Source organism: Thunnus albacares, chromosome 3 (genome assembly GCF_914725855.1).
Source record: "Thunnus albacares chromosome 3, fThuAlb1.1, whole genome shotgun sequence".
Classification (NCBI taxonomy): Eukaryota; Metazoa; Chordata; class Actinopteri; order Scombriformes; family Scombridae; genus Thunnus; species Thunnus albacares.
In genome coordinates, this window is record NC_058108.1 from 17,785,943 (window position 1) to 17,803,729 (window position 17,787).

Here is a 17,787-nt window from a genome sequence, read left to right on the forward strand (position 1 = left end):
TTATTAGCTATATTGTCATTTCTCCATTTTGCCACACTGAATACTGTAAAACATCTGACTTCTACTGCTGGTTTCTGTGTTTTCTTTCTTTCTGTGAGGGTTTAGTGTATTTGATGGAAGAGACCCAGTTTGGACTGGCTGATTTACTGATCACATTCTAGCTTTCATATGATATTCCAGTAAAACACCTCCTTATGCCATATGAAACAGATGTTCTTTCAGAGAATGTATTTTTTACTCATTTTTAATTTTAATTTATTTATCTATATATATCAAAAGTACATTAGAGAATAACTATACTTTTAAGAGCAAACCATACAACAGACAAAAAACAAACAAACAACAAAACAAAAATGTAATGAAAATGCTGTTCCCTACTTAGGTTTATGATAAACCTCTGACTTCTGAAAGTCCTTTGTATTCATTCCAGCATGATCAAAAAAGCATTCAGTGGCACACATATCAAATATGTCAGGCTCAATTTTGAGGAAATGTTATCAAAATGGTACACACATTTTTTCCAACCCTTAAGTGAGACTATTTAACTCTTCAAAGAGGAAATAACACAGTCTTCTTCTTACAAATGAAAAGTTGAATTCACAAGCAATAAAACATATCCTTGTTCAATTTAATACACACAGCTGATACAGACCAGCTTGGCTGAACTGTTATGACCAGCAAACTTTACATAGATAATGCAATGTAACTGACATTACTGAGTCCTCTCCTACTGTTATGCTACATTTTAGCATTGAACATCATTTTGTTATTGTTACATGGGCACAGTATCTGTGTCCACAGGTGTGACTATAAAATATTTAAAAACAATAGGTGAGACTATTTAAAAGGTACTTAAGTGGACATAAAAGGGGAAAACTGGATATTGTGTTCACTGTTCTTGCTGTAGAAAATTCCCTATTTACCACCACCTTTACATCCACAATCTAAGACAAAGATCCCAGCTAGTATACTCAATCAATACATTGGTTACATAGTTGTTTTTATAGAATAACATATATGTGCTTATTGCAAATTAACAACAACCTTCACCTTTGAAATGTTGTCTACCGTAAGTTGGGTATATGTAACTTAAAACATCCGAAGTAGGAAAATATTTTGGGACCACAAACTGGAAAAAAATTCAATAGAAAATATTAGGAGCAGGACTACTTCAGTAAGTAACATGGTTTACAGAGCAAAAGAAAGTATATTTACTGATTTTGGGGTGTATTTCCATCATTCAACCTTTATTTATACAGGGTGGTCCAATGAGAGCACTAACACTCTTTTGCATGGGCACCCTCTTTACAAAGGACAAAAATGTCACCAGAAATAACAAACATTAAGACATCTATTGAAATTTAGAATGCAAATAAGAGATAGGAATACTGTGGTAAAGTATAAGAACAGGAGTAATCCAATTCAATTCAATTTCAATTCAATTTTATTTATATAGTGCCAAATCATAACAAAAGTTATCTCAGGGCACTTTTCACATAGAGCAGGTCTAGACTGTGCTCTTTAATTTACAGAGACCCAGCAATTCCCCCATGAGCAAGCACTTAGCAACAGCAGCAAGGAAAAATTCCCCTTTAACGGGAAGAAACCTCAAGCAGAACTGGGCTCTAGGTGTGCGGCCATCTGCCTTGACCGGTTGGGTTGAGAGAGAAAGAAAGAGGGAGGGGGAGATGGGGGAGAGAGACACAGAGAAGCATAATAACAACAATAATAACAAGAACAATGATAATAATAATAGAGATATGGCTAGTAATAATAATAGCAACAATAACAGGAGAAAGTGTCAAGGCAGGACACCCACAGGACCACACCACCATCCCCGCACCATCCCCGCACCATCCCCACACCATCCCCGCAGCCATGGCCCTCAATGTCCCCAACCTGGACTCCGGATTTTCCTGTAAGTTGTGAAAGCACAAAAACTCCAGGGAAGAAGGCGAGTTAGTAACATGCATTATTGGTTTATGAATGAGGAGGAGGAGGAGAGAGGAGCTCAGTGCATCATGGGAAGTCCCCCGGCAGTCTAGGCCTATAGCAGTATAACTAAGGGCTGGTCCAATGCAAGCCTGGCCAGCCCTAGCTATAAGCTTTCTCAAAAAGGAAAGTTTTAAGCCTACTCTCAAATACTCAATACTACCATACTTTTCATTATACTATATTTACCTTGTTATTTGAAATCAAGGTCAAATAATTCCTGCTAACACCAGGGGATTGTTCAGTATAATGTTTTATTTAGTAAATAATCAGCACAGAGTTTTTATATTTGAGTCCATCATGCATGTTGCATTTCATCCCTCAGCCTTCCTGTCAAGGCGTTGGTGTACAGTACTTGTGTACTCTGTTACTTAGCAGAGGCTGAAAAAAAGTGAATTTACTCCAGAGTCACGTAACTCTTCCCTTCACCTCCTCCTCCTACCTCTTCCTCCTTCCTCCCTTCTTATCAGTGTTTCTTATTTTCCCCACCCCTTTCTGCCTCTCTTCACCCAGCTCTCTTTGAAGGGAGGAAATCTGCACTTTTGCACAAGCAGCAACAGCAGCAGCAGGCAGGGGATGAAGTGATTCACTGTATGGTGAGAGAGAGAGTGAGAGAGAGACAGAGAGAGAGAGACAGAGAGAGAGATTGAAGAGTTTTACACCTCTGCACTGTTTCCTTTCTCATCAGTTTTTCTGTTGTTGGCGTCTTGATCTGATTTGTGTCATCTGCTCTCTTGTCTGTCTATTTACTTCCTCCACTGGTTCTTCATTACTTCTGTGATGGATCTCAGGACTGTTGTGACCATCTCCACACTTTTACTCATGACTGTTGGTGAGTACACATTATTTTTTGGGATAATTATAAAATAGAAAAATAGAGGACCCAGATGCTTGTTTGGCACAGTGTTAACGTTCACCCACTGACATACAGCATTGGGACATCCCAAAGGCCTTAACTGAAAGGTCATAAAATCTTAAAGTATGCAAAATGCCAGTAGCACTACTTAGAAAAAAATGCTCAATATGTATGAGAATACAGAAAAAATCATAATATATCCAATTCAGTACAAATCAGACGAATGAACAAACGGTATGAGGCAAAACAATATAGAATGTGAGGAACGTGCCATTCTCACATTAAGAACTGTTCATTTTGGAGTCAAGGTCTTCCCTTGATAGCGAAATATCATCACAATAGTAATTTAAATTTATCACACCTGGTTACCAGACGCCAAACTCCTGATGAATGATGCACCAGACTCAGCCCTCAAATGCTGGTTTGATTCTGGGTGCCGACAACACAAGCCTAAAGCTACCTAACATTAAAGCTGCTTGCTAGTGCTGACTCACCTTCATGATAATTATAAAGTAAAATGTTGTCATTCTACCAATCATTTCCTGTTTGGTTGGAAAATCACCTGAAGGGTTAGCTAAATTTAATTTGGGTTTTATTCACATGCTGCTCAGTTCAGGAAATACTGTGGGTTTAGCAATTTAGCATGACAGAAGTTTCTTTTCACTGTAAAAAGCGCAAACTACAATAAGGTAGTGAGTTGTTTCTTTCATAAAAGAACTATACATTTAACATTTTCTAATAATTCAAGCTGAAAAATAGGCTGTGTATTTGCTTTAAGGTTTAAATAATAGTATGCTAATAAACTAGCTCTGCATCATTCTTGAAAACCATCACTTCCACAGCTTTCTTCATCCATTTAAAACTACATAATTCACACTGCAATATTTGATTATTCTACTGACATGACAAGGCTTTTCATGTTGTCCTGAATTTTTCTCATTGGTGTTGAATTTATTTTCACCTCATACTGGCAGAGGCCTCAAGTCTCAGCCTCAGTCAGCTGTTTGTGTCCCAGCACTTACAGAACATTTTCACAGCAGACATTTGGACTTGCCAAACACAGACAGGATTGATAATAATGTCTGCATTCCATATATATGTTCCAGTTCTAGGGTCAGTACTGTACATAATGGCTCAATGGCATGACTTAGTAGTAGTAGCAGTTTGGTACAGAAAATGTAAATAAAAAAACTGTACAAAAGGTAACATGATTTAGTAATGAGTATACTTCCTAACAGTGGAACAGAGAGGTGACTTCACTTCATTTGCCTACTTAAGGACCTAGGGCTGTCACATTTTATTTCTCAAGCTTAGGAAAAGATTAAATGCCAGTATTCATTAACTGATAAGCTGTCCAAACTCAAATATCATAGTAAAGCGCAACAGGTTGTGCCTCATACTCCAGCGTGGGTGTTCTTCACTGATCTTTTTAGTCCTGTTGCTCTATCAATAAGCGAAGCAACTGCCGTTCTCTTTGCTAACACAAAACAGAGGAAACTACTGAGCAAAACTCAGTATATAATAATCACACCAAACCATCTGATGTGTGGAAGCCTTTTATATTTTGTCCATATAGTTGGAAAAATCATGGATAAAAGTATGGCTGTTTGTCGCCTTTTAAAAGTGCAAATGCCTTACAGTTACATTACCTCGACAACAAGTCTGAAGTCACCTGTACATAAAGTGAGGTAACTGAAATAAATTCCACCATGTAAGCTCTAGCCCATGTTTGTTGCATTCAAATTCATTCACATGAATTACATTTTATGGTCATTCTTATTCATTCAAACTTGTGACAGATGGCCTTATAAGACCATCTTGGTAGTTATGGCCCTAAGCAGCTGCCTCATGTGCTTCTACTACTCTAACGCCATTTTGAGCATCATAGCAGCATACATATCTAAATATGCCAGCGTTATGATTGTTATAACCTAAGTAACATCATGCAGAAAATATAGAAAGTTCAATACTTTATAGAACTGAAATCTTAATGATGTTAAAAAAAAATGAATTTGACTTTCATTTGAAATTAAAAGTAATTTTGTTTAATGATTCATTCCTCTCGGAGTTGTTGATCTGCTTTATATGGAATTTGTTACCACGGAAATCAGAATTCTGCTCATATAAAATAGTGAGCATTAATTTTTCACTGTAAATTGAAACCAAATATCAGCTCATTGGCTCTCCTCCCTCTCTCCCATCTCCCCCTCCCTCCTTCTTTCTCTCTCAACCCACCGGTCAAGGCAGATGGCCGCCCACCTAGAACCCTGTTCTGTCTGAAGTTTCTTCCTGTTAAAGGGGAATTTTTCCTTGTCACTGTTGCCAAGTGCTTGCTCATGGGGGAATTACTGGGTCTCTGTAAATTAAAGAATACAAAGTTTCAACTTTGTTACAACTGTGCTTGTTGTACTGCACAGCTAAGATTCTGCCATAGGGAATCAAACCCCAGATCTCTGCAGCATTGAACACTAACTTTACTAATTATAACCTATTATTCCTGATGAATTTCAACCTGTTTAAGAAATACTAGGACACAAACACAAATACACACACACACACACGGAGTATGTAAAATGTTTTAGCCTGGGATTGTGCTGTTAATTCATTAAGACACAAATGTAATTGGAATAATTGATGTGGAGAAAAAGTGTTAACAATTAGTAATTTTAGTAATAGAAATGATATGATTGTTTTGTGGGTGCGATGGAAAAGCATGCTAACCAGTGATATACTGTAATATACTGCATAGTATGAGACAGACTGGACACCTACATTACAAAAACTATATAACTAAGTAAGTGGTATGATTTTATATTTGGATTTAATATTTAGTTGGATTTGTTTTGAGTATAAAAATAATATCTAGCAAGACATCTGACTTCATTCAATGTCACTTGTAAATGTCGCTTGTTCTGTCACAATTACATAATTTACTTTTGCATAATTTTAGATACTACCACTGAAAAAAAAACCTACCTTAAGCCAATAGAAAGAAGTCCTAGAAGTATTGCTTTCCTAAAGTTAGTAAGAAAATGGCCGTATCTTATTTCAACCTGTTTCCAGTGCAAAATGTTTTGTAAGAAATAAGGCAGATCAGAATAAGACAGATCGCTGCATTCATAAAACAAACTGAGTGTGCCTTCTTAAGCAAGGAACTTGTTTATCGTGGAAGTTTTCAGAATTTAATAAGCAACAATTAGTGCAGGGGAGACACACTCACAAACATCTTGAGATCTGGGCCTCTGGCCTCCAGCCAAAAACAGAACACATCCTCATAATTAAACAACGGCAAAGGTTGATTGTACCAGCAGTCCAGAACGACCCATAGAGCTCTACCTCTATCAGTGCTTTCTAAAACGTTACAAACCACTATTAAAAAACATTGATTTTTTATGGTGTGACAATGCTGTGGTTAAAGCTGGAGTAGGGGACTTTGGTCTTGGTTAGATTCAGAGAAAGATCATGTTTTGGGTTAATATATATATATGTATATACATATAATATTTATATAGACATCATCTGAACACTTCTGCGGGTCATAATTACTATGGCCACTAGATGGTGTCTGTCACTCAAACGTAACTATATGTAGTTTTTGCCGACTGAATTTACAACCTACCCTGTCATTTTTCTTGTGAGGACGGGCTGCAAACTGTCAGTGTTCATAGGCTGGTGAAGGATCATGTTGCTTCAGTAGTGACTCCTCTTGCTTTATGTTTTTGTTCTTCTTTTAGATTCATATTTTATTGTATTTATTTGACGTTTTATGGGTGAAATTTCATTTCACATGTAGCCTATTGAAAAAAATAAAATATTGAGGACTCTTGTTGAGGCAGGGTGAGATTTGGAGGAGGTAGTTACATCTTCCTCGTTAAGCTCATGTCTGTCTTCACAATTGAAGCATCTTTAACTTCTATTCTAAAATGTCTTATAATCAAAAATCAAGTCTGTTTTATCTGTGTGAAGAACATATAAAAGTGGCTGGTCTTATTAAAATATCAGTAGCTTAGCCTAGTCACCCAAGTGGCAGATTTTTAGCTCGATACGATCTCAAATCTTAAATTTCAGAATACATTTCAGAGCATTTCATATTGTGTATACATATTCTAGGTGCTCAGAGGGTTATTGTTTTATTTAGGCTGTTACAAAAAATGACAGAGGCATATTCAGTGCATTGAATTCTGAGAATTTCAGCTCAACATGAAGAAAAGAAACTAGCTTCATTTCTCTTTTTAGGAAACTATTAGTTTGAAACTCATTAGTTTGAAATTAGAGAAACAGGATCAATACTGTGCTGGTGTCAAATCCAGCCTGAACTGATGAATATAATGTAGTCTGATTAATGACCCAGGAACAGCAGAGAGCCATAGAGCAACTAAGACAAAGACACAGTTCATTGTTTCCACTGAGCCAGCGCTCCAAAAACAAACAAAAGAACAAACACAGTTAACCTTCCTTTCCAGTGGTTTATAAAACTTGTAATAGAAGTTTTATGCATTTGGTTCAAAATGTATAACCAAATGTATAAATTTATCCGTAGTGGTATCCAGGCATGTTGATAGTTTCAGTTTTGTTTGCAGAGGCTTTGAAATACATGCAGCTGAAACTTCTGCTGCCACCCCAAAACTGCGGAGCTGAATACAAACAGGTTTGTGGTGTTCAGAGCATCAAACGGTGACATTTGAAGAACTCTCAGAGCTCACTGTTTTAGTGAGAACCAGCCTTTGTAGATATAGGGTCGCGGTTATGTGCGTATGGCACGTGTGAATTACAAACCACCCTATATAGACAGCTATTTATTAATATAGAAGCTGATGGACGACCGAAAAACTTTTTTGTTTGTTGGTTTGTTTGCTTTTTATGTATTGGCCAATTTGGGTGAACTTGTCCTTAAGTAAATTAAAAAGTGGAAAATAATCACAGACAGATTTAAACACATGTAATGTATTATATGTTTATATATATATACACACACACACACACACACACACACACACACACACACACACACATAATAATTTCTCATCCAATTTGTCAAATCTAATTTTTAGTTCCAATGATTCATTCAGTTCCTCCTTTATAGCGCTAAAATGTGGTGTACCTTAAGGACCAGTTCTTGGCCATATCGTCTGATATTATAACATCTCCTTTCACTGTTATGTAGAAGACGGGCCACACATGGTCATGTGGACTGGATGTTTCTGCAGCTGAACTCTATCGGCTAGGATCACCTCTTTAAACTAAATGCACTTATTATGGCTAATCGTAAGTGTGTTTCTAAGAACTTTTGACAGGGGCCCTGAACAACACACAAAAAAAGAACAAAGAAAGAGCTCGATCTGAGGCCTGTTTACCAAATTTCTCATCTCATCATCTACTCTTGCACATTTCACTAATTAAAAACCAAGATGCCATACTTGCGGCCCATGCTCATGCATGGGCCGCAAGTATGGCTTCTTGGTTTTGCAAGAGCCCTGTGGGACCTGCAAATTTACTTTCAACTTGCAAGCGACATTCATCTGTGAAACATGACGCTGCTACCATTTGTGATCTGCATGTAAGCAATGTTTGCAAATCGCTTTTGTGAAACAGCCCTCATCACCCTGATTTTAATCTTTTTGCACTGGTTGCCAATTTGTATTAGAATCCGTATTAAAATCTTACTAATTAACATAGAAGGCTTTACATGGCTTTAAACTTCTCATTGTTCCAAGAGGACTCTTTGATCTGCTGGTTTAGGCCTTTCAGCTATTCCAGTCCGGGTTCAAATCAAGTTGTGATGATATTTTGCTGTATTGACTCCCTGGCTTTGAAACAGTCGTCTGTTTAGTATTGAGTCTGAGAGTGGGTCTGTTGTCTTACCAACAGCTGTTTCGTTGCTCCATGTGCATAGTCAGGGGGGTCAGCTGGAAAGGGCCCTGCACACATCACAATGCACACACAATCGTGCACATACACACACACACTGGAATGTGTGCGTGCAAAAACACACACAGGTAATGTTATAGACAGGTTTATTATACAAACATTTTCTGACTGTATGACTACTTAGCTGTGATTAAGGTTTAATCCAGACTTTCACAGGATTTAAATGTAGTAATTTCAATTATAAAGGCAATTATTAACCAAAATTAATTTAATTTCTAATTGGTTCAAAAGAAATGCGAGAATACTGTCACTGGCAAAACATAAAAGCTGACAAACACGAACAACACAATGAAGATACTACAATATTATTTTTCCTCACATTTGATACATGACTGCCATATTTCACATTTTTAAATACATGCGAGGCAAGCATTGACCTGAGTCAAACAGCAGATTATAACAGGTCAGCACAGCAGGTGATCTGAAAGCACCGACGCCCCTACCTCCAAAATGGCCTACTCACCTAATGTACCGTATTTCTAAAAAACTTGACAAATTAAGAGGCAGAAACAGACTGTGTGCATAATTGAGACATTTATGTTTTGCATTCACTTTTATCTCTTTCATTTTATTTTTAATCTGATGACTTTGTATGATTATTGAACAGTTTTTGTCTTATTTTAGAGATACTTTGTTGATTGTTTTTATGGGTTTTGAATTGTTGTTGGTGGTGGGGTTTTTTTTGTTGTTTTTTTTTTTTTTTTACTTTTTTCCATTCTATATTTTGTTCTTGCACTTTATTTTACTTTCTTCAGTAAAGGATGTTGGGCTCTTCACTTGAAAAGCGCTTTATATCATATCATATCATATAATAAAACTCATTTAATAATAATCAAATAAATATAATTTTAGATGATCATTAAAAGGATTATCATACTGTTCTAGAGACGTTATTATGAAATTCTGGGAAATTTTTTTTTTTTTTAGAATTTGTTAACACAAAAGTGGTCAAATGTAAACATCCTGAATATCAGGAGAAACAGTTACCTTGTTTAACATGAAACCCATGTTGTTCTCTGTGTTCTCCATACTAACTAATGTCTGTCCCCTATAATCAGACCAAACAGACTCAACCACCACCATGGCTCCGGCCAACAACACCACAAACAACACCACCAACAACAGCAACAGCAACAGCAACAGCAGTAACTGTAACTGCCATAGTACTACTGCTCGCCCCAACACCAGTAGCTCTACATTTGCCCTGGGCTATATCACAATCAAATGGATAAAGACATGTCAAGGAGAAGTCCACATGATCCTCAATAATGCCTCCAACTCCTCCTTACCATTCTGCAACAGCAGAAAGACAAACGTCCAGAGTCTTCTTAGTAATGTGTGTGAGAGCAAGAAAGGTTGTGAAAACGTCCTGCGCTGGGAGGAAATCAGAAAGACGCTGGGTTATAACATAACTGAAAGTGGAGTGAAAATGGAGAAAACCGACTGTAAGACACTGAGGGTCCAATGCAAAGGTTTGGTCTTCTGTCTGTGTGTCATTTCTCTATGAATGTGTGTGTAAGTGAGCTAATTTCATGTCCTGATGTAGTTTGACATTTTATACTCAGAAGCCTTTTAGAGGCTTACAATGATGCAGTATATAACCACAAGAGATACACTCCCTGATTTTGTTATACTGTGCAACAATACAAACTAACACTTTAATATTAGGTCTTGGTATTGTTTGGACATTTTAGTACTGGAGCTGGTGGTTGGTTCCAACACCAAAGACATCTTTTTTTCAGTATCTGACCATTTCAATATCTTTTTCTATAAAGATATCCTCCAGACATGTTTTAAGACATATAAAGGTACTCTGCTTTGAATAATAATTTTTGCCAAATATGTTTTTTCTGTGAAAAAAGTTCAATTATTCTCTTGTGTTTTTCTTCTTGTTCCTTAAGTTGGATGTTGTTCTCTGTGCAGAATGATGCTTGTGCAGTTTGTTTTCATATTAATTTGCTGAAGATGAAGATCTTTCAGCTAATCACTAACTACATTCTTTGCAGTTAGCTTAGACTTGCCTTCTGTCTTTCAAATCTATACGCAGAGTATGTGTGTGTTTTCACAGCAGATGGTTTTACCTAATGTGTACGTTTGTGTGTGTGTGTGTCCAGTTGAAGTTGTCCCAGATGTACAGGGGCAGCTGCAGGGCTACAAAGTAGTGACAGCTTTGCTCTGTTGTGTGCTGATGGTCCTTTTACTAATGCGCTTCACCAGACCCACTATCAAAGCCCTGCAGAGGAGATGTGAGTACACACACACACGCACACACGCACATGCATGTACACATATGCACTTGTTTGCATGCAATCAGGAGTATTTACTGAACACTCTGATATTTTCAGATTAAGACTTGTCAGATTAAAGATAATCCAAGAAAGAGTTTTCTTGAATCAAAAGGATTCTGACAAACAATACAATAGAATGTGTGCTGTTTTTAATCAACCCGTAACAGGTTTGAAATATTTTTATTTGGGTTTTTTGTATAGAAAATCGTGAATTCTTACATTTTCATGGTGTGGTTTGGCTAATTTGGTCTGAAGGTCATGAACCATTGAGTTGCTCTTGAAGGCATTTGGCTCACACACATGTCACTTTTGGTCATTATCAGTGGGTGACTGGCATCGGTTATGTCTTGTCATAAGCAGTGTGTATAACGGAACAATCTGGTTCTGCTCCAAAGGCCTCTTCCAGGAGGAAACTATCTTTGTGTGAGAAGTGCAAAATCAGTGTAAATGATGATGACAATCATTCACATTGCAATCACATGGATAGAAGTACAATTAAAATGCTATTTTTTTATGCTTTTTTTCCTGCTTAAAGGGCAAATTTACCCAAATGTGAAAAAATACTGCTTTCACCCACCCCTTATGGTCTGTCACCACAAAGATAGCTTTGATTTAATGAATTCTGAAAAAATAATTCTTTCATCCCAGGATGATGGAGATAAATGGAAATTCTGCTGTGCTGCTCACACTTCTATGAAATGATGAGAGGGACTTTGGAATATTTTTTGACCTGTGGCAGGTCAGTGTTTGGCCACTGCGCACAGTAGAATAGTGGCGCTGTTTTCTGCCCTTCCAGTGACTCACAAGTCACAAAAAGTGACCCATATGTGTGTTTTGTGGTCTCTAGGCAAGCGGCATACAGGACGTGGAGTCAGTTGAGCAAGAGAGGAAAAAAATCACTCTTAGTGGAATAAGTGGGCTCAGTGGAATAATATGTATTTTTTGTTATTTGGGTGAAATTACCCTTTAAATGAATTATATCAACATATCCTCCAGAAAAAAGAAACTGGAACCATTTTGAGGAGGTGCACATCATTTGATGTATATGCAATATTCACATGCATGTTCAGTGCTTGTTGTGTTGTTTTATTCTCAGTATCAGACAGGAGGCAGAATCGCTGGATTGGCCCAACGCAGAGTCACAGCGGTGAGTCTTACACACACACAAACACACAATAAATTCTTCTACTAACAAGTATTTTTTGTGTATCCAAAGTCTGATATATCTTGTTCCTCTGTGCCATAGACCTCCATTGTCATTCAAAAACTATTAACCCTTTGAATCCTAGACTTTTTTTGCTCACTTTGCAGTCCCTTTATTTACAGGCTTTATAGCACTAGAGCACAAAATGTGCATTAGTCCACCACTGAAAATAGACCCCAACAAATGCACTATTTCCTTCTGTTTGAGTAACGTTTGTGAAAAACTACAGTGACCAGCTGTTTCAGAAAATTACTGAGCCTTTAAAAAAATAAACTATACATTTAAGATTTACATCTTCAGTAGGAACCAGTGAGCTTATGGCATCCTTTTAATGTCTGTCCTTCTTTTTATGTTTCTGTCTGTCTCAGTGTCTTACCACCGAGGGAAAACTGCAGTGAAAAACAATGACGGAGAGAAGAGACTGTCCTACCCTGGTAACATTCACACACACACACACACATGTACACACACACACACACACAATGAGAATGTTGTTAGCAGTCATTCTATTGGTTTAAATCTGCCTGCTCTTCCTATGTGTCAAATCAGCTCTGGAGCGTCTGACAGTCAGTGACAGCAGAGAGCCTTCATCCAACAGGAACAGTGGCTACAACTTCTGACACACCTTCTCCTCCTCCACCATCAACATCATCATCCTCTATATGTGGGCTGAACATGTTTTCATTAGTGATTACTTCTGGATTGTAACTTAATGCAGGAATATCACTTCTGTTTGCAGAGGAATTACTCACCACATTTTTCAAGATCATGTAAAAGTGATAATTGATCTCTTGATACACCTACATTAGCTGTATCACATTCAAATTTCTGTCATGACCGATAGTCAGTACTTAAAACAATCAAAGGGTAGAGTCCAAACCAACCTAAACCATCCTTTTAGGCTAGCCTAAATATGTATAAATGAGACTGGAAAAATACGTCAGAACAAGTTATACTGTAAATATGAAGTTAAATCAAGATGTGATTTTTTGAAGACAATCTTACAATATTTTGGGAAACATACTTACTGTATTTGCCATCATTGTGCTCATTATGTTTTGGTAGCAGCAGTTAGCATTGGCTAACAAGCTAGCTGCTTGTTAGCCAATGCTAACAAGCTGCTGTTGGGTGCAGTGACTGCGCTGGAAATGGAGTTTCCAGTTTTGAGCTCTGCCCAGGTGATTCTTGGATGTATCCATGACTAGCTCTTTTATTAACAAGCTAAAACATGTAAATCACACAGCTTTGGAGTTAAAAGGTGTATTTTCCCTTTTAGCTACTAGCAGTTTCCCCCTTTTTCCAGTCTTGGTGCTAAGCTAGGCTAAACACTTTCAGGATCTCTCCCTCTACTAGACAATAAAACTGAGAAACTGAGAACTGACCAGCAAGAGGATTTAAAGATAATTTCCCAAAATGTCTGGATCCTTTAATCAGAAAAAACATAAAACATCTCATTCACTGACACTGTAACATACTGACATTTATTGTATTATTTCTTTTGTTGATTATCGTTTATGATTTTTGATTAAAGTTGTCAATCTTTAATGTTCAGTATGATGATCTTTGTGTTTGACCTGATTTGTTGTCTTTGAAGTAGGTGAATGGAAAAATTGTGTAGTTTTTGGAGAAGACAGAAAGACAAAGAGAAGTGGAGGAGAGAGTGAGAGACGAAGGTGGTTACTAAGTGCAGAGATGTGGTTTCCTCTGCCGTTGACACCAACTTCCTGTTTGTGTTATTTCTGTCGCAAACTGTATATGTTTCCCCCTCTCTCCATTTCTCTTCCTTGTTTCTTTCAGTCCCTCCTCATTCTTTTCTTCCTTTTTTGTCTTTTTGTTTTATTCTTTGTCTGCTTCCTTTTTTTCTTCCTCCCACTCTCTTTTTGTCTTCTGGCTGTGTGGTGAAGTCAGAGTTGAGGTTAATTCTGCCCCTCTTCATTCATCTCATTCAAACTTTGGGGAAAGCTGCATCTGAACAGTGTTAATGGAAAATCAAGTCAAGTCAGTCTACAATGTACTGCATTCAACATCCTCTATCCTTACATGCTTGATTCTGATAAAAAAAAAATAAATGGGGGAAAAATGTAAGAAACCTAAGGAGAGCAACAGAGGAGGACAGACATGCAATAGATGCCGTGTGTACAGAACAGAGCAAGGTAGCAAAATTGTAGTATGTCAAAACAGAATGACAAAATTCTAGATAAATTGATAACATATATCACAAAGTACTTTGAGGAACTTCCAGGTGTCGCCAAATAGATAGAACCTGAGCCAACATATTCTTTAATGGCAGCGTAGAAAAAGTGAGACTCGTCATCATTCTGATGATTTACTTAAAACAGTCGAGCTTGTTTCTTTGGTCACACTGTGTCTACTCTGTCTAAACGTCACTTGTCTGTCAGTGATGTCACTATGTATTCTCTGTTTAGGGTCAAATTTGAACTAACGTTGAGATTAACCAGTTATTGTGTCTTGGGTTGGCTGAAATGAAATGAGGATTGTTCTGAATTTGTAATTTGTGGCATCAACATCAGCTGGTATCTTGACACTGTAGAGCTTTGTAGGTGCTATGAAGTTTAAATCACTATTAAATCACACTGGGGCTATGTTATGACTGGATTTGTATCAGATAGGGTGTGAAAGACATAAAACAGCTCAGTTGGATAATTAGGGAGTACTGGCCATGTAACGCCCTGCAAAAGACTTGTGGTGACACTGAATAACCTTTAATGATTAAATGATGTGGTGTGTGTTGTAGAGGCGTACAGTAGTAATAGACATGCATCACAAAACAACCAGTTCTCTGTAAAATCTCAGCTGTGCCTTAAAGCTGATTTGCAATCTGCATTTTTAGCAATGCTAGCAGCATGGTGCTAGGGATGGAAATGTCTGTCTCTCAGTCCACCTCTTTGGTTCAGATTGAAATATCTCAACAACTGCTGTATAGATTGCTATGAAGTGTGTTACAAACATTGATGTTCCCATCAGGGTGAGTTGTAATATCTTAGCTAATCCCTTAACTTTTCCATCAGGTAAAATTTGAATGTGTCCAACACTTTGGTTTATGACCAAATACCTGCAAACCTGATGCCATCAGCCTTAGCTGTACTTTGTCTTTAGTACTAATAAGTAAAGTCGATAAAGTGAGTTGGTCCTGTTTTGTTTTTCTTGTACAAGCGAATGAGGACACACATACATGTGAGCATGCACACAGTCCTGCAAATGGTTTCACACTATTTCATTGATCTACAGGTGGCTGTAATGTGCCAAAATGCAGGGAAGATGAAGAATGCAAGCTAGTAAACACTGATGTAAACAATGCAGGATTTAAAATACTTTGCAAATATTTTCTGAGGAGATGTATTAAATAAGTTTGTTGGACCTCATGGATACACACAATGAGTTTTGGTGAGCATGTATGCAAATATCACTTTTGCTTATTCACAAGAAAATCCCAGAAGACCCCTTTAAATGCATGTGCAATGAGGAAAGATACATTCTTTGCAGACAGTCACACAAAAGACACACAAACTGTGACTCTAGCCTGCTGCGTCTGTTTGATAAACACAGCATATGTTTGGGGCAGAATGTGTCACATCTGCACCTGGAAATCAGGTGCAAAAGATGCAATAAATCTGGCCCTTAGTCTTAGGCACAGAGAATTATCACCAACACTGCAGTTAAACTCAGCTCTGCAGAGTATTTTAGTGTCTTTCAAGTCACTGTTTTGGTTTTACAGCTCACAACTTTACTGTTTGGATTCAGTCTCATCAGTTTTAATATGCAGCAGGCAGCTGTTTTCATTGAAAAAGCTCTTATAAATCAGAAACAGACACAGTTAACCAGTAGCTGGTGAACATAGTGGAGCATTTATCAGCTAAACAGCCAGATATTTCCTTCTGGAGTTGGTGTGGAGCAAACCTGAGCTAAAAGGAGAATGAATATTGAATTTACATTCAGCAGGTGGCCAGAAACATGACTCCAAATGTAAGGCAACTGACACTGTTGATCCCCAAAACATCTATCTCAGGTTAAACTGTGGTTCACCGGCCTGCACAAGCCCCTCCCCCTTCACTTGTCGACTGTTCACACACACACACACACACACACAAACACACACATGCACACACACGCACACACACACGGGAAATGTGTTTGTCCTCTTTGTGCCTGTATGTAGCCTAAAGTACATAGTCACATTTCTGTGTGTAAAGTGTGTGTCCATCTGTGTGTGAGTGGGTGTATTTTGCCTTGTCCTCTCCTGGTCAGGTCATGGTATGAGAAGATAATCTGGCCTCATTGCAAATGTCCCATCCAGAGAAACAATGACAGATGACTACAGATTACAGCTGCAGATTATCCCGCAGGGGATTGACATGGGGGGAGGGGGGGGGGGGGGGGGGGGGGGGGGGGGGGGGGAGGGGGGAGTAGGAGAAGAAAGAGAAATATGGAAGAGTATGTGACATATATGAAAACATGTCAAAAAAGGATGAGAGTCACCAAAAGAGGAAACAGGACAAAGAGGCAGTTTGGGCAGGACAGCTTCATTGTAGATCACATTTTTAAATAATAACATGATGTTACATTTTCTAAGAAACAAATATTTGAAAAAAATGAAAAATAATAGTGATTTAATAGTGTTCATACACTGTAGCATCCTGAAAAACATGGATGTTGACATGAACTGACTGTGAACAGATTTCATATCCTCATATCATCAAAAGGTGCATAGTAGTGGTCACAGTTTGATTGACAGGTGATCTACAAATAGGACCCCACAAGACAGTCCACTGTCCTGCTGGGACAGAAATCACCAGTGTTTGTGCCTACTATACTGTATCTGTATACAGATATCATTTGCTTTGACCAACAAGCTGACTTAGAAAATAATAAGGGGGGTCAGATGTTATGTAGCAGGTCACTGAGCAAATGAAATGATAACCTAAGTTGGGCCAACATGACTCAGGTAAATAATAACAGACAGTCAGGAGATACAACTGGATGTAGTTAGAAGCACTGAGGGCATAGAAGAGTGTTATAGCCTCTATAGAATATGAAATATGAGTGATAACTTGATAAGTTACAGGGATTCATTATGAAATGGTGTGGAGGCCCATAGTATGTTAGCAGTGTAGATCTTAGTACTGAAAACATGTAGTTCTAGTTTAACACTGGAGCTGACATTCTATCCAGCATAATTTCCACTAAACACTTGAAATGTGGTGTGATGTAGAGAAACATCTGGACACGTGAAAAGGAACTTGTACTTGTAGAATGCTATTGGAAACAAATCACTTCATTTGAAGTCACAGAGAAACTGTTGCTGGATTCAGGGTGAAATTAGCCCATTAGGCTTCCGCGCTGCTGAAATGAGCTATGGGCTACTGTGTTTGCATTAATTTGTTCATTTGTTCATCTTTCACAATATTGTTTGGTTTTTATTTGTTGGAAATTTAGTACATTGTATCATAGTACTCATTTTCAAAGTACTTTTATTTAGTTGTAGGCTCGTTTATGTCTTG

At 37.7% G+C, this 17,787-nt stretch overlaps 1 protein-coding gene across 1 annotated transcript; it reads left to right on the top strand.

The window, feature by feature from the left end:
• The first annotated feature begins 2,449 nt into the window (after positions 1 to 2,449).
• LOC122979362 lies at positions 2,450 to 13,355 on the top strand. The gene is made up of 6 exons (XM_044346740.1): positions 2,450 to 2,824; positions 9,835 to 10,248; positions 10,891 to 11,022; positions 12,161 to 12,211; positions 12,637 to 12,702; positions 12,818 to 13,355. The coding sequence occupies exons 1-6, from the start codon at positions 2,773 to 2,775 to the stop codon at positions 12,886 to 12,888; spliced, it is 786 nt and encodes a 261-aa protein (XP_044202675.1). The 5' UTR covers positions 2,450 to 2,772; the 3' UTR covers positions 12,889 to 13,355.
• Positions 13,356 to 17,787: the final 4,432 nt, after the last annotated feature.